Below are 24392 nucleotides of genomic sequence, written 5' to 3'. Positions count from 1 at the left end.
ACAGAGAGTGGCCTAGCAGAGCGGTTCACTCCGTGGAGAACGCTTGGATTTTTCTCCTTCGGGGAAAACAGGATGGAGCGGGCGTGGCGCCTACCCAGTGCTGGGGCTCCCGGCTGGGCTAGGCTGTCTGGCTCTGGGCCATGCGGGGCGCGGAGGCCAGCAGCGAGGCACCTCCCCGCGCGCAGCCCCGCCGTGGTCCGGGCAGGAAATCCTTAATCGTTGAGCCTCAGTGTTCTCCGGACCTTCCGTACCCGCAGGCTCAGCAGCCATGGCCTCCGGCGTCCAGCCCGCCGCGGCGCCGAACGCACCTGACCCGGAGCTCGCGGGCGGGCGGGGCAGGGGCGGGGCGCGGGGCTGACGTGGCGCGCGCCTTGGAGCGGTGGTGATTCATCAGCAGCCGCGGTGGCGGCGGGCTGGGGGCGAGCGCACTAGCAACCTAGGTGCAGAGGGCCACGCAGCGGCAGCAGAGTATCCGGCCGGGCCTCGCGCGCTCTTCTCTCCAGGGGCATAGTCCCGCTCCTGCGAAGGTCAAGATGGAAGAGATCTTGAGGAAGCTGCAGAAGGAAGCTTCGGGGAGCAAGTACAAAGCCATCAAGGAGAGCTGCACCTGGGCCCTAGGTAAGCGCGCCGAGGGGAGCTGGGCACCTGCCGGGCGGATGGGAGACACAGCCTGTGCTTTCGGAGCGTTCTCTGAGCGGCTGTGGTGGATGCATTCAGAGAAATTGCGTGCGTTGCCTCCGAGAATTGATGTCGAATGTGAGAATCTTGGCTCAGGCGTTGACATCCACCCGTTTCCCTTCCGCTCTCCTTCCCTTTCTCCTAACCTTAACGGGCACCTATCCTCGACACCGTGGACTCTGGCTAGTGCGAATCCAGGGGCCTGATTGGAAAGCGCTTGTCGGGAAGAGGGAAGTTGAACCATCAACCCCAGTCTCCACTTGGAAACATTGGCGGATGTAACTCAGAAGGAATGGCTAATTTAATTCGATTTTCCTTCTAGGGACCAGCTTCAACGGTTATTGTACATGAAAAATAACAGGACAGGATTGTGTTATGTTGTGGCCTGCCTTTCAGACAGGTGGGATTTTAGGTTTGTGAGCTCTTTAGCATAGAAATAAGTTCCAGGTGGCAAATATGTGTTTGTGTTTCCTATCTAACTCGGGTTGCAAAGCTCAGCAGCAAAAAAAAAAAAAAATCAATTAGGCGAGGATTGGGGCATTCAGAATAATCTCCATGGGAATGGAAAGAGACCAGGAGTACACTTTGGCTGATAATGGTTCTAAAAAAGGAGAAGGCTCAGGAAAAAACAGCTCCTCTGAGGGTCCCTCTCCTTGCCCAAGCCTGCACGTGACTCCTTAGTTGCCACTCAATTAAAAAATATAAGTGCTATCCCCCTCCCCCCGCAAACAATTAAAACTTATCTTGACTGCCTGCTTTGGAGCAGGTTTGCTGTTGAATGTAGAATGTCGATGGAGATTGAAGTGATTGTTAACGTTAGAAGGTCTGAATCCACATTTGTTTGGATATGTGTACGGATATTCATAGCAGCCTCTTCTTTTTTTTTTTTAAGCCCTGTGCATGATCGCTGTGGGTTGGACCCAATTAGACAGCATTTTAACAACAACAAATATCATCACAAAATGTAGATATTGTCTAGGAAGTTTTCCTGGAAAAAAAGAGGGGGCGGGGGCGCAAGGGGGTAGGCCAGAACTTACCCATTTAAAATTACTGTTACCGAGAAATGGACCATTTATGTAAGTGAGCAGGCTCTTAAAGTCACAGTGCTGTTTTTGAATTGCCATTGTCATTCAGCAGAGTGATTCTGAGCTAGAGTCCCAAATGCCTCTAAGGAAGGGGCACAGATGGCTGGGTAACAGGACCGGCTGCACTGTAAACATGCCATTCCTTGTATTCATTATTATTTTCCTACGAGTTAAACAAATGTAGGTGGACGGATAGGAGATGAATTTTGATACTCATTCTCTTATGTTAAGCTGCAATGTTGGTGAGTTGAGGACCTTCAGGCCACCCTGGAAGTCCAGACCTGAGGCAGTGAGATTATGGGTGTGGAGGTGGGAGTCCACCAGTAGATGTTTGTTTCTCAATGACTGAGGAGGCCTAAGTACATGGAACCATAAAATAACTGTGCAGGATGCTTATTCTGTAGGTTGGAATGTGCAACCAGGAAATAACTCAAGAAAAGGGGCTTGGAGTCACATCCTTGGTTTGGAGGGATTGGTGTGAATTGGTAGAGCTTCTGAAGTGGATTTGACTTGAAGAATGAATAAGTAATGGATTCCTTCCTTCCTTCAGTAAAAATTTACTCAGAGCATACCTGTACTAAGCAGTGGGGCCATAGGATGAATAAAATGCCTCCTGTCTGAAGAGTTTGGTAGAAGGGCATGTTGGAGGGCGAACGTAGCATAAACATAGGCACAGGGGTATGGTTTTCCTGACTCACTTCTCTTCCCACTCCAGTCCATGTTCACCTGTGTATCAGTATTTCACTATGAAACAGTAGTTACTTCTCAACCCTTGTAACGTCCTTGTAAGGTAAGGTGTAAATTTCTTATAATGCTCATGGGAATCTCACCCTGGCCTCCTTTCTTCTCTCTTCCTACCAAGGACTCAACTATCTATAGTGGCAGTCTCTCTGGTTTCTGCAACACTCTGTAAACCAGAATATACAACATACTTCTGCGCGCCTGTTTGAGCTAATTCCTCTGTGAGGCATGCCCTTTCTAGACTCACACATTCTTCTATATTTCAAGGTCTAGCCCACGTAGGAAACATTCTTTGAAGACCTCAGTAGAATTAATTACTTCTCTGAGTTCAGAGTCTTGGCCTCAGGACTCTCTTGGTAGATGCACTGTGATGAATTGTTTTTTAAAAGACTCTCTAGCCATGATCTTGTAAATCCCACCAAAAGTGTGGATGGGACTGTACAAAGGACTCCAGTGAGAGGCTTGGATACTAAATAAGGTACCTGGCACCCTTGTGGATTGGAACCATGCAAATATGGTTTATGGAATCCTAATGAGGGGATTAAGGAGCTCTGGTAGCGTAGTGGTTATGAGTCAGGCTGCGAACCTCAAGGTCGGCAGTTTGAAACTACCAGTTCCGCGGGAGAAAGATGAGGCCTTCTGCTCCCGTAAAGATTTACAACCTCGGACACCCTGTACAGGGTCGCTATGGGTCGGAACTGACTCCACGGCACATAACCACCAACCAACCAGTGAGGGGATTAGGAGTCCTGGTGGGACGCTGCAGGATAGTGCACTAGACTGAAGGTCAGTTTAAGCTGCAAGATCAACAGTTCAAACTCACCAGCTGCTCTTCGGAAACCCTGTACAGGGTCGCTATGAGTCGGAACTGACTTGACAACACTTAACAACAACAACAAAGAGGGGATTAGTCAGTTTTACCATGCTGCTAGACTCAAAAGAGGGCCAGTTCCTGAGCATGGGCCCTATGCCCACCCAGACGAAGCACTGGGAGCAGAGCCCATCATTTAAACTGTGTCTCCTATGCTGAAAACCAACTTGACCCAGGAGATGGAGAGAGTTGTGAAACTGGACATGCTGAGAGACACTGACAAGCAGTGATAGAGACATGGAGGTACCAGTACAAACATAAGACTGGCAGGAGATGGTGTGGTAGGTTTCCCAGCCCCTAGAGGGAGAAAGCTGTTGGTAGGAGCACCTTCAGGCCTGAGGCTTACTGGCAGGGTGGAACGCTGCTGGGCACGTTATTGCTGTTCTTAAGTGCCGTAGAGTCAGTTTTGACTCATAGTGACTCTGCTATAGGGTTTCCAAGGAGCAGCTGGTGGGCTCGAACCACCAACCTTGTGGTTAGCAGTCCAGTGCTAATCCTACAGTACCACACCAGGACTCTGAGCACTTAATGTTGTTGTTGTTAAGTGCTGTTGAGTAGAGTCTGACTCAGGGACCTTGTAGAGGGTTTCTAAGGAAAATGGGAGGTGGTTTTGAACTGCTTACCTTGTGGTTAGCAGTCCAGTGCTTAGCCAACACCACCACACCAGGACTTTGTAATAGTTGACCGAATAGGGTAGAGGGCAGGCTGAGGGGCCAAGGGCCAGAGAGAGACCTACCTCCAGGCATGACTGAGAAAAATCTATCCTGATCAAAGACTAGCTTGAACCAGAATTTTGACCTGTTACTTCCCTAATAAACCCCATAATTGTATGTGGCCATGACAACAAATCACCCAGCCTCACAGAGAAGTAGAGATGCTATGGGATGGTTGGAATTAGAATTGATAAAATGGTTGGAGAGAGGAAGTATGTCTAATTTTCACCCCATTTGGAACCAGCCTTGGCTTGCTGATGCCAATAATGATTCTGCTTTCTCCTTGTGAAGTTAAAGAGGCACACCTGTTACTTTGGGTTACAGTTGTTTGTGTGAACAGCCATTCTTTTGCTGTTGCTGTTACTGTTAAATGCCCTTCAGTTACTTCTGACTCATAGAGACCCTGTATAGGGTTTCTGAGTCTTCAAATTTTCTCAGAAGCAGAAAGGCTCATCTTTCTTCATCGAGTAACTTTTTGTTGTTGTTGTTAGGTGCCATCGAGTCGGTACCGACCCATAGCGACCTTATGCACAGCAGAACGAAACACTGCCCGATCCTGGGCCAACCTCACTACTGTTGCCCACGCTTGAGTGACTGGCAGGCTTGAATTGCGGCCCTGTGGTTCCTTCTAATATAGAGCTTTTAGGGGCAATGTTATCTGTAGCTTGTCATGATCCACACAGTTGAAAGTCATTATATAGTCAATAAAGCACAAGCAAACATCTACTCTAGACTTTTTCAAATTATTTTCTAAGTATTACCAGCTTGGAAGCCAAATGTGATCGTGGCATTGCAATGTGAAAATACTGAATGGGTTCCCATTAAGATGAAGGCCACAGTCTTTAATAGTCCTTGTGTCACTCTCTGCATGGTCTGGTTTCTTCCTGCCTCCCTGGCCTTGGCTTGCACTATGTTCACCCTCACTCTCTGGACAGCAGCCACACTATCCTTGCCGTCTATAACTTCAGTATGTTGTCCTCCCTCCAACTCCATTGTTGTTGTTGTTAAGTGCCGCCTAGTTGGTCTGACCCATAGTGACCCTGTATAGGGTCCGAGGAGCAGCTGGTGAACTTGAACCACCGACCTTGCAGTTTTAATGGCTTTGCAGTTTGCTGCATTAAAATGGCTCCTTAGGGTTTTCATGACTGTTGGTCATTATGGGAGCAGACAGTTTCATCTTTTTCCTAAGTAGCAGCTGGTGGGTTTGAACTGCTAACCTTGTGGTTAGCCACTAGAATGCCACCCTCAATTTGCATAATTCCTTGTATCTTTTTTCCTTTGTGGTGCTTATCACAGTTTGCAACTAAACTGTGTGCTTCACGAGTTCAGACACGATGCCTGTCCTCATGGACAGTCAGGGAGGCAGGGCTGACATCTGAAGACTGCCTCAGATTTTTTCCACCTGGTCTTTCACCAGCTCCTCATAGGAACTCCAGGTGGTGGCTGTTAGTGTCCTCTTTTTGCTCTTTTTCAATGTGAACGAAAACCTAGAGAAGATATGGGGCTTGCTCTACATCGCATTGGGTCACATGCTGTTGTGGAACCAGATATTTCAGCCAGTTCTGTCTGCTTTCTCTTTGGTACTTCTAGGATGCTCTCGCCCCAGTTTCTGTTCCCTCACATGGGTGAATAACGAAAGCCCTGTCCTCCCTTTCGCTATCTGGATCCTCTTCTCTTAGGTGCTAGCCTTATCTCCACATCCCTGTGGGGTGTCCTCCATCCATTAGTTTTCTTGCGCATGCATGCACTGTGGCAACCGTTTGATTGCTTTTTCTCTTTGCTTTTTCTTAGCATTTGTAGAGCTGGGCATGGTTCTGTATCCTGAGTTGGATATAAGCATAATGAGGAAAACTGTGGTGCTTTGGTGTCATGACAGAACTCCTTTTGGGGAGCAGCATCACATCAGTTCGTCCTGAACAATGGTCCTTGCTAAGTGAACTGCTGGACCTGGGCTAGCCTGTGTGCCTTTTGAACTGCCCCTGACACATCACATCAGTTCGTCCTGAACAATGGTCCTTGCTAAGTGAACTGCTGGACCTGGGCTAGCCTGTGTGCCTTTTGAACTGCCCCTGACACCTGCATCACAGGACTTCACTGTCTTGTCACCGTGTTTCATCTTGAGATCTCAGTTCTTCCCCTTCCTCTCGTGCCTTGTGGCTATTGCACGCTAGCCTGGCTGAGCTTCTCTGTCTGTTTTGCTGGCTAATTGTCCTGCTCACGCCCATTGCTCTGACCCGTTGGTAACAACAGGCTCAGATCTGATCGTCCCTCTTTGATGTCTTACACTTGAGTTACAGAGATACATTTGTTCAGCTGTGATCCCTCTGGCCTCTGACAAGTGGGAGGAGATGTTTTTCCTTTCCCCAAGAGAAGAGTTTAAATTGATAGGACTTGTTGACTCCAGGTAGTGAAGAGAGGAACAAGTCAGCCCAAACTTGAGCTGAGAAGCTGAAGACAAGTTGGAGGTGTTGAAACAGAGTAGTTTTTTGATAGAGAATAGTATGTTTTTCATGATCTGTATCATTGGAGGCTGCAGTTGTGTGAACAATCTATAAATAATGGTGAAATATTGAACATACAGGTTGAATTAATGAGATTTAGCGGTAAGTGGCTGAATCTGTATCTTTGGTGTAGCCAGGTAGGATAAGCACTCTACCTTAAGGGCGGTTTGAACTACAGGATAGGTGGTTCAAACTCATCATTCACTCCTTGAAAACCCTATACAGGGACACTGAGTTGGAACCAACTTGACGGAACGTAACAACAACTATAGTGTGGTGGGTTTTTTCGTTTTGTTTTTTATAGTGTGGTTTTTAAATGTAAGTAATTTAAGGATACTAAAACACTAATTGCAAGGAAACAGCTCTCCTTTCTCTATTTTTATTGCAATATATAGTATTTTGGAGTCTTGGTGTGGCGCTGCAGGATAAAGCACTGGACTGCAAGGTCAGTTTGAACCACAGGGTCAGAAGTTCAAACTCACCAGCCATTCCTTGGAAACCCTACACAGGGTCACTATGGGTCAGAACCAACTTGACGGCACTTAGCAGCAACAATGACAACAATTAGTGTTTTAAGGAGCGTTGGTGGTACAGTAGGTAAAGCACTGGGCGGCTAACTGAATCCAGTAGTCGCTGCACAGGAGAAAGATGGACCAGCTGCTGCAGCAACAGTTAACAACATTGAAAACCCTGAGACACTCTACTCTGTCTTCTAGGATCATTATGAGCTCGAATCTACTCTGTGATAGTAGGGGTTGGGCCATACATGGTATTTCAGCCAGATTTAACTGGATTAATTGGACATTCTGATTCAGGTTAGGAACCTAAGTAATTAGTATTTGTCCCTATAGGGAAATGTCCTAATTTTTAACTTTCCCCTTATAGTGAGGCAAGATCTGAGGAAGTCACTGGGGGTAGCAAGGGAAACGGGAATTTAATTATGATGATGTCAAATCTTCCTCAAAACATCTTTTTAAAATGTTGTTGTTGTTAAGGGCTGTTGAGTTGGTTCCGACTCATAGCGACTCTGTATAGGGTTTCCCAGGTTTTACATCGTCGAGGGAGCAGAAAGCCTCATCTTTCTCATGTGAATCAGCTGGCAGGCTTGAACCGTGGACTATGTGGTTCACAATTCAGCACAGTATTGGTGGTGGTGGTGTGCCGTGGAGTTGGTTCCACTCATAGCAACCCTGCATAGGGTTTCTGAGGCTATAAATCTTCACAGGAGCAGAAGGCCTCATCTTTCTCCCTCAGAACTGCTGGTAGTTTTGAACTAGCTGACCATGAGATTAGCAGCTCAATTTGTAACCACACGCTACTAGAGCTCCTTAGTTATCGTATTATAAGAGTGAAAATGTCTGTGAGAATTAAGGCTATGTCTGACCCAAGCTATGGTGTTTTCAGTAGTCTCAGATGTGAACGTTGAGCAGTCAGTAAGGACAATCATAGAAGAAACAATTCATTTGAATTATAGTGCTGGACACCAACATTAAAAGTACCACGGAGTGCCAGATGAACAAACAAATCTATCATGGCAGAAGTGAACTCTTATGCTTCTTAGAAGCCAGGATGGTGAGACATCATCTCTCACACATCACACGTGTCATCAGGAGTGACCAGTCCCTGCAGAAGAACATCATGCTTGGTAAAGTGGAGGGTCAGCAAAATGGAAGATCCCCAAGGAGATGGGTTAGTACAGTAACAGCAGCAGTGGGCTCAAGTGTAACAATTGTGAGGATGGTGGAGGACCGACCAGACAGTGTCTCATTCTGTTGTGCATAGGGGTCACTATGAGTTGAATTCAGCTCATCGGACAGCACCCAACAACAACATATGCAAATAGCTGATAGTGGCTTAATTTGTTCTGGAATCCTGGTGTGGCGCTGCTGGATAATCTTCTAGACTGCAAGGTCGGTTTGAACCACAACAACATAGGCCAATAGCTGAGAGCAGCCTAGTTTGCCATTGTCAGAATTTCTGGAGTCCTAGTGTGGCACTGTAGGATCAGTACTGGATTGCAAACCATAAGGTCAGCTGTTCAAACCCACCAGCTGCTCCCAGGAAAACCCTATTCATGGTCGCTATGAGTTGCAGCTAACTGCAACACACAACAACAACAGTTTCTAGGGGTGGGGGTGAACTAACAGTGAAACTTACATACAATGTAGAATCCCAGTCTTGATACATTTTTAACTCTTTTTTTTCAGAAACTCTGGGTGGCCTGGATACCATTGTCAAGATTCCTCCCCACTTGCTGAGGTAAGTTGTATACCATACAATTGTGTTGTGTGGTAATAGTAAAGGTAGAAACTGTCCACAGTGTTTTGCTGAGTTGCCACATAATCTTGTCAGTTTATAGTCTTTGACGTGCTGATTGATGGGTTTTGCATTGGTGAGCTGTCCTGTTTCTTGAGGTTGGCATGATGTGAATCTGATTGGCTCTCCACCCTGTGGAGTGAGTGCCATGCCCTATGGAAGTTGGCAGCCGAAGGAGATGCATAGTCAAAGAGAGGGTGACTAAATCCAGCTGAGGCAGAGCTCAGTGTGGACCCATCACTACATATTAGACAGTGGCACCCCCTCTGAAAGGCTGCAACTCTCTACCATGTGAAGTGGGTTTAGGTTCTCACTGGGCCCCTGGCTGTGAACTACTTTCTGGGCACAAACGCTTTAGCCACATGCAGCTGCCCCATGTTTCACCTCTCACTATACTGACTTTTCCTTGTGAGAAAAGTATGTGCTTTGTGTGGAAAATGGGGAAAGAACAAAAGAAACAAGAAAGTTATCCAAAATTACACCAAGGATGACATGATAGTTTAATAGATGTTCTCAGCAGCCGGTTTTCGCAAGTACACATTTTTACAAATTAACTTGATAATTGACATATAAGTTTGTTTCAGCCATATGAAGAACATTTTCTAGTGTTAATACATGTCAATACATGTTCAGCCAATGAAATATATGTATATGGCTATAGCATAATTTATTCATTTGTTTTCTTATTAAACATTGGGATTGCTTGCCAATCTTTTTGTCTGAGTGTATAAAAAATATTGCACTTACAGTCCTTTGAGTATGATTTCTATCTTGTCAAGGAACAATGATGTATTAGCTATCATCTCACATTTGAATGAGATTGAACAAGAAATATGTTCCTGTCTTTTTAAAAATTCACTATTTCTTTTCCTGTAGTATCTGTTTTGATGCTGGAGGAGAATCAGTGGACTGCTAACAACAAGGTTGGCTAACAACAAGGTTGGCTCCTTGGAAACCCTGTACAGGGCCGTTATTTGTTGGAACTGACTCGTACTGACATTCAAACTGACACCAACAACGTAGTGTCTGTTTGGGGTTAATTATTGTATGCAAATTAACGTATTTACTAAACTGGGTGTATTTGGATGAACTGTGTGTATATATAAAGCTTATACATAGAGACATCTTGCATCCACTTACTGTGTCTAGGGGAAGGGTGTTTAGCTGGGCTATCAATATACATGATACCACACCAGGAAAATAGGAAGACATGGGTAGTTTAAGGAAGTCAGTTTCCTTTTCCCCAACTTCTGTGATACCCTTTCCTAAGACTGATTCATGTCAAAACTGATTTTGCCATATCTCCTTTTCCATCTCAGCTTTTACAATTGCCTTTCTCCGACATGAGAAAAGAAAAGCACAGCTTTTAACCATGCCCCATCTTACTGTGATGTATTGTTCTGGGATGCAAAGGTCTCTGTGCCCTAACAAGGACCATGGGAAATATTAGTACCTGTAATTATGAAGTTCATGCCTATAAATGACTGGGTCACTAAGTCTGCAAGTCAGATAGGCTTCACTTCTCAGCTTTCAGGAAAATTGGAGACTCTAGTCTAGTTTTCAGGTGATTATTCCTAAGTGCCGTTGAGTTGGTTCTGCTCATAGTGACTCTATATAGGGTTTCTGAGGAGTGGCTGGTGGATCTGAACTGCCAACCTTGTGGTTGACAGTTCAGTGCTGACCCTACAGCACCACACCAGGAGTCCAGATCAGGTGATAGATAACAAAAAATATTTTGGGGTGGTAGGTCTCCTTCATTCCCTTGTTTATATGAATAAGATTTCTTACTGCTCAAATTTATAAATGTGGTAAAAGAGACAGAATGGATATAAAATCATTATAGCAACAAGTAATATTCATTCATGTTGTTGTTCCATGCTGTCGAGTCACTTCCGACTCTTAGCCACTCTATATAGGGTTTCGAAGGCACAGCAGGTTAGGTTTGAACTATCAGCTTTGTGCTTAGCAATGCAATGCTTATCCTAAAGGTCCACACCAGGAATCCATTCATTCACAGATAAATTAATTAATTGAAGACAAATAAATAAGTATGCACTTAATAACAAACAGCAATAAATCCATTTTTCTAGAAATGCATTTATAATAAAATTATACTTTCTGTAAATGCATTAACATTCTCATACAAAATTATTAATATTGTTTAGATAAGTTGCGTACATTTAATAATGATAGCTCAAACCAGAAGAAAATGAAATACTTTTGAGGCTTGTAGCTACAGGAAATTAAAAGTAACTAAAAACAACAAAAACCAATTTTACTTTCTAAACATTTTTATTTCAGTTAAGCTATTACAGGAAGATTAATAAAAGCCATTCAAGTATTTTAAAACATTGAGAGAAAAATGTGGGGAGGGTGGAGTGGAAATATGAGTTCATTGAGAAAAGAGAACAATGAAGCTTTCTTGTTTGTTTATATTTTTTTTATTCAGGTGGTTTTCAAGTTGCTGTGAATTTTAGATTTCATTAAATGAAAGCTTAGCTATTGAGTTGATTTCGGCTCATAGTGCCCCTTCAGTGTGCAGTAAAATTGTCCTGAAGGGTTGCCAAGGTTGTAATGTGAGAAGGAGCTCTGGTAGCATAGTGGTTACGAATCAGGCTGCGAGCCGCAAGGTCAGCAGTTCGAAACTATCAGCTGTTCCGCGGGAGAACGATGAGGCATTCTGCTCCCGTAAAGATTACAGCCTCGGAAACCCTGCACAGGGTCGCTGTGTGTTGGAACCGAATCCACGGCACACAGCCATCACCACCAATGTGTAGAGAAGCAGGCTGCCACATCCTCCTGGGAGTGACTGGTGGGCTCGAACTGCCTGATTTTGGGCTAGTGGCTGAATGCTTAACCACTGCACTACCATGGCTCCGATAATAGTCTGATACACCATTTCCCTTTCTTATTGTTGTGGTGTGCAGTTGAGTGAGTTCCAGTTTATAGTGGTCCTGTATAGGGTTTCTGTGCAACAGCTGGTAGGTTTGAACTGCCAAGTTTGCATTTAGCAGTCCAATGCTTAGCCTACGGTGCCATAGCAGTACTTCTTTTTTACTATGGAAGTGATATATTGGTCAGTGTTTAACCGTTTCAGGAGGTAGCATACAAACAAGAATGGATGGTGTTGAAGCCCAAGCTGCACTGAAAGCAGTTGAGGGAAAACCAAGACTCCAGAAGCTAAGAATGCCAATTGGTATATTGAAGAGATAAACAATGGAACTTCAAAAAGGAGATAAACGATAAAAAAAAAGCATTTTTTAATTGGGCGGCAATATATATAACACATGCACCCCTTCCATCACTTTTCTAAGTACAATTTGGTGATGTTTTGCACATTTTCCAAGTTGTACAGCCATCATCACTGTCCTCATCACCCTTAGCTGTCACCCATAGCAGAAGCTCAGTTCCCCTTAAGTCTTACCTTCTCTTTCTGCCCATCCCCGCCCCTGACTCACCCTGGGAACCGTTAGGAAACTTGGGGCTCTATGCATTTTTTAGACCCAGTCATTACACTTAGCATGGTATCTTTCTATTGTTTGAGTATCTGTTAAAAAAAATAAAAATTAGCTGCTGTGTTTGTCTACTGTCCTGGTCTGGTGCTGTGAGTTAATGCACTGGGCTGTAAAGTTGCTTTGAACCGCAAGGTCTGTGGTTCAAGCTTACCAGCTGCTCCTTGGAAACCCTATACAGGATCACTGTGAGTTGGAACTGACGGGATGGCCCTTAACAACAACAGCATGAGAGAATTCAGATATTGGAAGTATTGTAAAATTACATTTACATTTACTCTGTGAAATGGAGACTTGAAACTAAGCTCATACACGATAGTATTCTTAGGAGTTTGTATTTAGATTTAGTTTTCAAATCTGTTTCAGAGTCATCAGAAGGAGTAGTTTAGAGATTTTTTTTATTGTTACTTTAAAAAGGGCAACAAGAAATAATTCAAAATCTCAAATAGTTCTGTTGTGCTAGTTTCCTGTTTTTTCTTTTGCTATTGATTGCTTAAATTTCATGGTAAATATGCTAAGATGCTGATAAACAGTTACTATCCGCCTTGCCAGACAAGCTTTATTTTGCCTCCTCAGTTTCCACAGAGCATTAAAAAAAAATTTTTTTTTTATTAAGGATCTAGGCTTTTTACTATTATTATTATTTAGGATCGTCTTTAAGCAGAAGCTTGGTGGCATAGACCATTAGCGAAATGAGTCCTTTTCTATATCAAAAGCCTTGTTTAATAAGTCAGTCCCCCCACCCTATGCCCAGACACCTTCTTCCATTTGTATTATATTTTCACTCAAGGCCACTCCTTCATACTATCTGGGACATCTAATTCTAATAAGTTGAAAGATTGCCTAGGCCTTGCCATAGATTTTCTTCTTCCCTAGGGCCAAAGCTTAGAGCAGAATACCAGGTCTTCATTTGATCTGGGGTAATAAAATATTAGGGGAACATCTTCTCATCTCTCCTTCAGGATCACCCACTGTGCGTCTCATAACTCGCAGCCTTTCTCACTCCCTAGTCCTCCTTGTCCTTGAAGCCTGAGCTTAGGTCTCTCCCAAGAAAGGTGACCTTTCTCTCCTTTGTGTCCTCCCCACACTGGAGTTTCGTCACCAGATTGTCACTTGTTTAGGGACTCTCTGTTTAGGCACTCTTCTCAAGCAGCTCATTTAGGCATTCCCTAGCTTGGTGCTTTATAAATGTTTGGGGGATGGAACATCCTCTCCAAACTTTTCATCAAATATCCCAGGGAGCCTGTGCCCTCACCTCCTAAATCCCTGGACAACATAGTATTTGGAAGAATCCCAGCCAGAACAGCGTCTCCACTTTGGCAGTTGCTGTTGTTGGTAGGTGCCATCAAGTTGGTACCCGTTTATAGTGACCCCTATGTACAACAGAACGAAATAACTGCCCGGTCCTGGACCAACCTCATAATCATTGTTACATTTGAGTCCATTGATGCTGCCACTGTGCCAATCCATCTCATTGGGGGGGGGGGGTTTTCCTCTTTTTCTCTGAGCTTCTACTTTACCAAACATGATACACTTCGCCAGTGACAAGTCCCTCCTGACATTATGTCTGAAGTATGAAAGATGAAGTCTGGCCATCCTGGCTTCCAACAAGCACTCTGGCTGTACTTCTTCCAACACAAGCCTATTTGGGTTTTTTTGGCAGTGCATGATACTTTCAATATTCTCCTCCAACACCGTAACTCAGATGTATCAATTGTAAATTTGGTTTTCCTTATTCACTATCCAACTTTTGCATGCATGTTATTGAAAATACCATGAGTTGGGTCCAGTGGCACCTAAGTCCTCAAACTGACATCTTTGCTCTTGAACACTTTAAAGAGGTCTTATGCAGCAGATTTGCCCAAATGCAATACATCATTTGATGTCTTGACTATTGCTTCTATGAGTGTAGATGGTTGATCCAAGCTAAATGAAGTTATTGACAACTTCAATCTTTTCTCCATTTATATGGATGCCATTTATTGGTACAGTGGTGAGGATTTTTGTTTTCTTTACATTCTTTACTTTGGCAATAGAACTACTAGTATCTCATTGTCTAAAGGGCAGATCTAAAGAACAAATCCAGAAGCACACACTGTGGCCAATCTATAGACCTCCCCTAGTTTAGGCTTGTATTTCTCACTCTCAGTAAACCAAAGCCCAATAAGCCTAATTTGCATTAGATTTAGGGTTAGTGGTGGTGCAATTTTCAGGACCCTGATCAAAATTCTGTGTCAATGGACACTGGGTATTCAAGGATTCCACCTCTCATTAGGTTCCCTTGAGAATTTCTTGGTCTACCTGGAAGAGCCATGTTGCCTGCTTTACCACCACCCCCAACATGAATTTAACTTGGAGTATTTTTGTTGTAAAGAATCTCCATCATCCTGGCCAATCCAAGAATTTCCCTTCCTCTGAGCCCTAATTCCTTACAACAGGGGAAGTCTGAAACCCACCCACTGCTGTTGAGTGGATTCTAGTTCATACCGATGCTATGGGAAGATTAAACTGATCTGTAGTTAGCAGCCTAGTGCTTTAACCACTGCACCACCAGGATGTTCAAGATGGCGATAAAACTGTCAAGGGAATCCTTGAGCTACACTCTTGAAAGGCACACGTTGGCAGCGAATCTCTTCTTTGTTAGTATTATTTGATGCCCCTTTGGGAATAATTCCAGCAATTTCTCAAGTTGCCATTTTGATTACCCTCTCTGTGATTCTCCAGAGCCAACTTTGGCCATTCTCAAAAGGTCCTGACAGAGCTGCTCACCATTAGCCCTGGGATGTACCCCAACCCCCCAGCGGAGCCTCTCCTCCAGCCCATTGTTTCATCTCACCTGTTTGATCTAGATTCTTCTTTCTGCCCAGGTACTAACATCAGGAGAGGCCCTGTTCCTCCTCAGCTTCACCTGGAAACCTACTGATCTTTCATGCCAGTTGGGAGCACACAAAGCAGTGTTTGTGTTTGATGAGCACCTTAATGGAACATCATAGCTTCTCATTCTTTATATGATTTAATTTTAATCTTTTCTATGCAATGGTGATCCATCTTAGTGCTTTTGTTCTGGAGTCACATCTACTTGAACCCTGGGGTCACATCTACAGCATGTGTAAGGCTTTTCTTGTATTTCACTGGAAGAAATAAACATATCAGTGTCAACAGGGAAGAATTATATGTGATTCTAAATGAAGACAACAGGTACCGCCTCTACCAGTGTTTTCCTGCTTTTCTTATGCCATGAAAAGTGCTGGGCTCTCTAGTAACTGCCACCGTCAAGGAGGAAATGGGGATTCTGGTGTAGTATGTCCATCTCATGTCTTCAGCATGTGCAAACAGCATGGAGGAAAAATGCAGGGTAGGTGAGGCGTGTGAGGCGTGGGTGTCATTCCAGGTGGATTATTTATAAACATTTGTGCTTCTCATGGATTTAAGCTCATCTCAAGGTCTCCTTTCTTGTTGGCTTCTTCTTTTCCTCTGCACTATACAGCTGGTTCTGTTTGCAGAATCACAGAAATATAAATGAGTTTTGGCTCCATTAATCTTTTGCTGGATCTACACCAGGAAAAAAAGGTGTGGGGAGAGGATGTTTAAGACATGCTAGTGAGTCCAAGTGTGGCTCATTTTCAGCCTTAGACATCTTTGGGGAGAAATGGCAGCCTTGCTGGGGGCCAGTGGGGACCATTTTAAGTTAAGAAGGGCTTGCCCTGAAAGGGACCTGAATGGTTCCAACTTTCTGAGTTCAGTATTGCCCTAAGTATACAAGAGAATGCTATATTGTCAAGGAGGTTGGTCCCAAAAGCCTATCTGTAAGGAGAAAGCTGTATGTGGAATAGCCTGTAGCAATAGGGCTGCTGAAATTCCAATTAGAAATAAATGCACCCTGAAGATCTGAAGATCTCTCATTTTTCTTTCCCTGATGCTTTGGATGACTATCTTCTTGTCACCTTTTAGTATAAGTGATTATATTATTCCTAACTTGTAAACAACTTCCCTTTGATAAGGAAGACCTATAATTAGCTCTCAATTATAAAGCTACTCCTTATTAATGGTCCCAGACCTAAAAGCAATTTTTTTTTTTTAAGGTTTTTATTGTGGATTGAGTGAAAGTTTACAGGGCACATCATCAGTTTCACATTCAATCATTCATATGACTTGTTTCATTACATTGATTATAATCCCCTCCATACAGCATCAGTTAACAGTGTTTCTCTCTATCCTCTTTAGCTTTTTTTTTTTTTTTGGGGGGGGGGGATCTTTGCCTTTTTGGAATTTACAGTCTCGGCTCTAAAAGCAATTTTTAAAGGATTCAGTCAACTAAGGAAGTGCATAACCCAGTCAAGCTAGAATGGAGCAGGTGTTGGGCTTGAGTGACCCTTTGAAATGTGGATGAGATATTGATGTTTAGGAACAAGTTGTAGGTAAGGCTCATGCGGTGACTACTCGTCTTATAATAGTTGATGGCTTTGTTTTATAGCATTGGACTCTAAAGGGAGGTATTAGAAGGGAGCATAGTCTTATTTAAAAAAATCAGAATAACCCAATAATGAATTTTTCTTGGTATTTTGAAATAGAATAAAGGTCGAATGTAGAATGTAGGGAGTGGGTTACTACTCTATGCATTGTTTTAATAGCTGAACAGTGTCTTCTACACAATTTAGGTACAGATTTCCTGCCTTAATTCAAAGTATACCATTGGGAGAAAGTGTGTATTGATGGGTTATAAAAGTAGATTCCCAGACATTGGTAGGGACCTCACCTCATCAATTCCAGGATATAAATGGCTCAGCAAGATGTGTGTGTCTTTTATTGATTTGCTAGGAATGTTTTGGAGAAAGGCATGGTGCAAAGAGTACAGCTACTAATCACGTTTAGTTTCCTGAGAAGTTTTTGTTCTTTAAATATTTTATACTCTATTGTCTCCCTTTAAATTTATTGAATATTTTTGTTTAGTTGAACTATTTATAAATCAGTTGTTGTTCTTAGGTCCCATTGAGTTAGTACCGACTCATAATGACCCTATGCACAACAGAATGAAACACTGTCTGGTCCTGGGCCAACCTCACCATTGTTACCACGCTTGAGCTCATTGATGCTGTCATATTGCCAATCCATGCTGCTGGGGCTCTTCCTCTTTTTTTCTGATCCTCCACCTTACCATATATGATATCCTTCTCCAGCGACTGGTCCCTCCTAACAATATGGCCAAAGTAGGAGAGACAAAGTTTTGGCCATTCTAGCCTCCAAGGAGCACTCAGTAGGAGTATGTAATTACATGATGCCCTGATGTATCTTTTTCAAGTTAAGGTCAATACAGTGGATACAGTGGGCTCTCACAACCATATATATATGCCCACAAACATATACCAAAATAAACCAAACATCAAAAAACCAGTTGCCATTAAACATTGTCAACTCATGGCAACTCCAGGTGTTTTAGAGTAGAACTGTACTCCATCGAGTTTTTAAAGGCTGCTGCTGTATACCGTCCAGTTGGTTCTGACTCATAACAACCTTGTATATCTTTAGGCTGTAAATCTTTTACAGGAGCAGAAAGACTCGTCTTTCTCCCGTGGAGGGGCTGGTGAATTCAAACTGCTGACCTTTGGTTAGCAGCTCAGTCTATAACCCACTGTGTTGCTTAGGGGTCTTCCTTTCATGAGGTCTCTGGGTGGATTCAAACTGCCAGTCTTTGAATAGTAGCCAAGGGGTAACCGTTTGGGTCACTTAGTTCCTTCTACCATAATATGATGCTTCTGAATACGCTTAAAATCTTTTTTTTTTTCCTTTTATGTTTGAAGGAAATTTAAAGGATCACAGAAATTAAAAGCTAGAACAATTTAAAAAAAAAATACTTTTAGTAACAAAATCTAAATTGTTTCCATGGTCTCATCCTTGGAAATTATGTTCATTTTGGTTATCTAGGGTTCATAAAGGATTATCTAAATATACCTGGCTACGTTAATGTTGTTGACATAGCTCAGAAATGGATGTCTGTGGTTTCATTTGGCTTTTGGTATTTATAAATAATTATTTAAATTGTAGTTATCAACTAACATAATCAGTGTGTACATGGACTGGACATAATGCATCTTATACCCTGAATTCAAAAATTGTTGTAAGATTTTCCCATCAAAAAATCAGAATTGTGATCAGTCCTTGCCCTCATTTCCACAAGGCAACAATCCCCTGATCCTGATTAGTGAGTGCCGTCTTTAGATAGGCAATGAGCTCACCAAATAGCACCAGCCTGCCTCCTCTCATCATTCCACAGTAGTCTAGTGTGCTATGCACATTTGTATTCCACCTGACCCTCATAGACCCCTTACTCTTAGCATCCTAATGTATCTCACACGTCTGATGGACTAGGGGGCAGCCAGTCAAAGGTGGACACCGTAGTCTGGGTTTGATATCCCAGCCACCTTGAAAGAGCAGCTAGTGTTTTAGATTTTAAGCCAACATTCTATTCTGGACCCTTGGTCAAATTTTCCTTTACCAATAAAATAGAAATGTTTATTTTATTTCAAAGAAAAGAGAATCTGGACTAGCAATCAACAAACCTAAGTTCATTTCTGACTTGTCCACTTTGGATAGACAAATGTGATTAAGCTGTTTTGTGTCCCTTATCAAATGGGGAAATTACTACCGTTCACAACAACTTGGAGAGGTTTCAATTCTGTGAAAATGGAAGTGCTATCTAAAGTAGTTGTAACACAACTTTTTCAGTTCTTTCTGGAACTAAACTTGATCTGTGTGTGCCCCTAGTCAGTATCTAATAGAGCAGAGATATTATTTCTGTGCCCCTATGTTAAGAAACAAACTTGCAGCAAGCATCTTTTCTGTGCAGGCATTTTCAACATAGACTTTACCACACTAACCAGTTCATGAAACTCTGTATTCTGAAAGTTGCCACAGTCAGTGAATTTGTACCATTTGGCTTCCAGCTTATCAGCAACTTCTTGTTGTTCCTTCCAGGGAAAGAAAGGATTGTCAGTGGACCCAAACTGCACAATGTTAGGGCAGTTGGTCTTGATCTTTTCCCACTGCCAGGGGCAATTGAAGTGTCCACTTGCACGCTCATTTTCATCTCCCAAGTCTGATGTATATGCAGACACTAGCACAATAGCAGTACTTGATGGGTTTCTGCATTTCTCATGGCAGCAATGGCTCCGGAACTGTGGCCTATGGTAACAGTCTTCTCATCACATTGGAGCTCCGTTTCCATGAAGGGCAACCAGATGCTCTCTTGAGCTGTAATTGAGTCAGGCATGTTTTTAGCCAAACACTGGAAACCAGGTATCTGCTCCCTCTTTTTGACTGAGCCATACCAGCCGTGAGTGTCCATATCCCTGCCTCCGCTCCCGGGCACAGTAACTGCCTTGCTTGAAAAAACCATGGGTGCAGAGTTGTAAGTGTTCCTAGCAGCAGGTCTAGCAGGGCTCTGCTTAAAACATTTTTAATTCATATTTTTTCAACTAAATTTGAGGCACATAGAACATAATGTCCCCAAACCATATGCCAACTCATAATAACCCTGTATGGTTTCTAAGACTTAAATCTGTACAGGAACAGACAAGCCTCATCTTTCTCCTGAGGAACATTAGGTAGATTTGAACTTATGACCTTGCAGTTTAGCCCAATGCTTAATTCATAGTGACACCAGGGCTCAACACAAGTGATCATTTTTCAAACCCTTACTTTGTGCCAGGGACTCCTGTGCTGTTATGTGTGCTGGTCTCAAGCCTTCCATCAGTCCTGTGAGGCAGGGGAAATGCTGAGACTTCAGAAGGTTGTGGAATTGGTGACAATCTTGTGGCCTGCCCAGGGCGGAGCCCAGAGTTCTTGGACTCCAGTGTTCACATTCTTAAGCATTGCATGCTTTTGCCTTTTGCATTATTTGATTGCTTTAAAAGTGTGAAAATTTTAGTTTAAATGAAAAATTGAGAGAGAAAAATAAGTTTCATGTTGTTGTTAAGTACCGTCGAGTTGATTGTGACCTGTAGTGACCGTGTATAGCGTTCTCAAGAAGTGGCTGGTGAGTTTGAACTACCAACGATGCGGTTCAAACTGACCTTGAGATTGAGTGCTTATCCTAACGACTGTTATTGAAAGGAGCGCTAGGAAATCTGTTAAGTTCCATCACTGTTCATACATGAGTAGAGTTTACACATGTAGGACTATGGAAATGATTGCTATCTTGGTTATCTAGTGCTGCTACAACAGAAATACAAAAAGTGAGTGACTTTAGCAGACAGACTTTTATTTTCTCACAGTATTGTTGGTGTTAGGTGCCATCGTGTCAGTTTCGACTCTTAGCGACACTATGCACAGCAGAATGGAGTACTGGTCAGTCCTCATAATCGTTATACTTGAGTCCATTGCTGATGCTACTGTGCCAATCCATCTCATTGGAGGTCTTCCTCTTTTACACTGACCCTCCATTTTACCTAGCATGATGTCTTTCTCCAGGAATTGATCCCTCCTAGCGTAGTGGTTATGAATTGGGCTGCGAACCTTAAGGTCAGCTGTTTGAAACTACCAGCCGCTCTGCGGGACAAAAATGAGGCTTTCTACTCCCGTAAAGATTTACACCCTCGGAAACCCTGTACAGGGTCGCTATGGGTTGGAACCGACTCGACGGCACTTAACAACAACAATAATATGTCCAAAGTATGAGCGGCTAAGTCTGGCCATCTGGCTTCCAAGGAACATTCTGGCTGTACTTCTTTGTTCTTCTGGCAGTCCTGGTAATTTTCATACTCTTTTATAAAACCATGCCTCAAATGTATCCATTCTTCTATGGTCGTCTTATTCATTGTACAACTTTCACATGCTTATGGTATTGAAAATAACAAGTTTTGCATCAGGTGCACCTTAATCCTCATACTGACATCTTTGCTTTTGAACTCTTTAAAGCGGTTTTGTACAGCAGACTTGCTTAATGCAGTATGTCATTTGATTTCTTTACTGTTGTTTCCATGAGTGTGACAGTGGATCAAAGCAAAATGAAGTCTTCAACAACTTCAATTTTTTTCTCTATCTATCGTGGTGCTATTTGTTGGTCCTGTGGTAGGATTTTTGTTTTCTTTACATTTACCACTGACTTGTAACCCATAACAAAGGCTGTGGTCTCTTTGACGTTCAATAGTTAGTACCTTAAAGTCTTCTTTTCAGCAAGCAAGGTTGTATCATCTGCATACCACAGGTAGTTAAAGAGTCTTTTTCTCCAATCCTGGTATCATGTTCTTCAGCTAGTCCAGCTTCTCAGATGATTTGCTCAGCATATTATTTGAATAAGTATGATGGAGTACTGGTGTGGCGCTGTGGGTTAATGCGCCAGACTGCAGAGCCGTTTGAACTGCAAGGTTGGCAGTTCAAGCTTACCAGCTACTCCTTGGAAACCCTATACAGGGTCGCTATGGGTCAGAATCAACTCAACGGCACTTGACAACAGCAACATGATGAGAGAATACAGTCCTGGTACACACCTTTCCTGGTTTTAAACCATTCAGTGTCCCATTGTTTTGTTCGAACAACTGCCTCTTGATCTATGTACAGGTTCCTCATGAACATAATAAAGTGTTCTGAAATACTCATTCTTCGCAATCCATAGCTTGTCATGTTCTACACATTCAAAAGCCTTTGCATATTCAATAAAGCAAAAGTAAACATTTTTCTGGTATTCTCTGCTTTCAGCCAAGATCCATATGATATCAGCAATGATATCCTTTGTTCCATATCCTTGTCTTAATCGAGCTTGAATTTCTGGAAGTTTCCTGTCAATTTTACTTGTTTATGATATTGCTCAATGATTCCCACATTCTGTTGGGTAACTTTTCTTTGGTTGGTCAGGTAGATGTTGTTCCGTTTTCTTGGCATAGATGAGTAGGTGCCTTCAGTGCTGCATTTTGTGGAAGTTTTGTATTTTGTCAATTCCCGGAACCTTGTTCTTTGCCAATGTCTTTAGTGCACCTTGGACTTCTTCCTTGAGTGCCATTGACTCTTGATCATATGATGCCTCTTGAAATGGTTGGGCATCAACTGTTTCTTTTTGGTACAGTGACTCTTTGTATTCCTTCCATCTTCTTTTGATGCTTTCTGCATCATTCAGTATTTTGGCCAAATGATCTTTCAGTATTGCAAGTCAAGGCTTGAATTTTTTCTTCAGTTCCCTCAGTTTGGAAAACGGTGAGCATGTTCTTTCCTTTTTGTTTTCTAATTCCAGGTCTTTGCACATTTTGTTATAGTATTTGACTTTGTCTTCTCAAGCTGACATTTGGAGTTTTTTGTTTCTCTCTTTTACCTCCTCATTTCTTCCATTTTCTTTAGCATCTCTACACTTGAGAGCAAGTTTCAGAGACTCTTCTGGCATCCACTTTGGTCTTTTTCTTCTTTCTTCTTAATGACCTTTGATTTCTTACTGTGTTATATCTTCCTGTAGGATGAACGTTCTTGATGTCTTCCCACGAGTAGTCTCGTCTTTTGGTCAGTAGTGTCTAATGCTTCAAATCTATTCTTGAGATGATCCCTATATGCAGATGGAATATGTTCAGAGTCATATTTCAGCTCTCATGGACTTTTTTTCATGTTCTTCAGCCTGAACTTGCATATGAGCAATTGATGGTATGTTCCATAGTTTGCCCGTGGCCTTGTTTTGGTATGTGACATGGAACTTTCCTACTGTCTCACCAATTTGATTTCTTTGTATTCCATCTGGTGAGGTCCATGTGTCTAGTTATCTTTTATGTTGTTTAAAAAGTATTTGCAATGAAGAAGACATTAGTTTTGCAGAATTCTATTATGCAATCTCCAGCATTGTGTAGCGTAGTGGTTATGAATCGGGCTGCGAACCTTAAGGTCAGCGGTTCGAAACTACCAGCTGCTCGACAGGAGAAAGATGAGGCTTTCTACTCCCGTAAGGATTTACACCCTCGGAAACCCAGTACAGGGTTGCTATGGGTCAGAACCGACTCGACGGCACTTAACAACAACAACAACAATTATGCAATCTCCAGCATTGTGTAGTAGTCCAAATGAAGGGTAGGAGCTCTAGGAGAAGGCTAACCCCTCTGACACTGGAGGAATGCCTTGTTCTTTTCTGGGCTTCTGCTCATGGGCAGTCTTCATGAGTTTGGTGTCTGTCTGTCCCCTGTCTGCTTCCTAGCTTGCTTGTTGTTTTCATTTATATCGCAGAAGAGACTGGCTCATGCAAAAAATGACATCAACCTTCCATCCACATACTCAACTCAGCCTTGTTCCATAATTCATTGCGCTGGTTACACAGACCTCAAGAGACAATACTCTTGATAATGGGTTTTTATGAGAGAAGTTAACAGACTACCATGAAGAATCAGAAAATGCTCAGGATACAGACTTTTGGTAAGAAAAACTTCTCTATCATGTCTGAAAGCAGATCTCTCTCTGACCTTTGGCCCCTTGGCCTGGCCTCTGCCCTGCTCATGTGCTATTACAAAGCCCTTTTATATAGCTTATTAATGTCCAGAAGATACTTCACATTGCAATAAGCATCAACCCAAAGGCATTCAGCTTTAGCTCCATGAGTAAGCAAATCTAGCTCCCCCAGTTAAGTGCCTGTAGGTACCCCACTCCACAAACAAGGTACTCAGCTTACTTTTCTGTGGACCAGGTTGTCCACTGCTCTGTCTTGTGCTCGAGCTCTTGGTTCTGTTGCTGCTGCCCTTCTTCTGACACTCCTTTGTTACTCATCCCATGTCACAGCTTTCTGTCCCTAGGTTAAGGAAGTTAAGTGTGTAGGGATGTCAGGGTCTAAAAGTCGCTGCCCTCTCCTGGCTCTTCTTCCATGATAGTAGTGAGATATCCCCCCTTCCAGCTTTGAAGATGACTCACTTTAAACCCACATTAGAGTTACAAGTTTTTGCAACCACAATTAACCCTGTTGATACTAATTAACAGTGGAATCATCCTATTATCATCCTGTCAGTAGCTTCTCACATCAT

The 24392-nt window shown here is 42.9% G+C and overlaps 1 protein-coding gene and 1 pseudogene across 1 annotated transcript in view; one reads left to right on the top strand and one right to left on the bottom strand.

Moving 5' to 3' along the window:
- Positions 1-359: 359 nt before the first annotated feature.
- The window catches only part of KIAA1244 (KIAA1244 ortholog), a 243304-nt gene continuing 219271 nt past the window's right edge, over positions 360-24392 (top strand). The window contains exons 1-2 of the mRNA XM_006834625.1: positions 360-618; positions 8797-8848. Coding sequence (XP_006834688.1) covers positions 534-618; positions 8797-8848 — 137 coding nt within the window. The 5' untranslated portion in view covers positions 360-533. The remainder of the gene's footprint in view (positions 619-8796; positions 8849-24392) is intronic.
- On the bottom strand, positions 19218-19810 carry LOC102816662 (annotated as a pseudogene).

Source organism: Chrysochloris asiatica, unplaced genomic scaffold (genome assembly GCF_000296735.1).
Source record: "Chrysochloris asiatica unplaced genomic scaffold, ChrAsi1.0 scaffold00013, whole genome shotgun sequence".
Classification (NCBI taxonomy): Eukaryota; Metazoa; Chordata; class Mammalia; order Afrosoricida; family Chrysochloridae; genus Chrysochloris; species Chrysochloris asiatica.
Note: the sequence above shows the minus strand (reverse complement) of the source record. Positions and strands in the feature narration are given on the sequence as shown.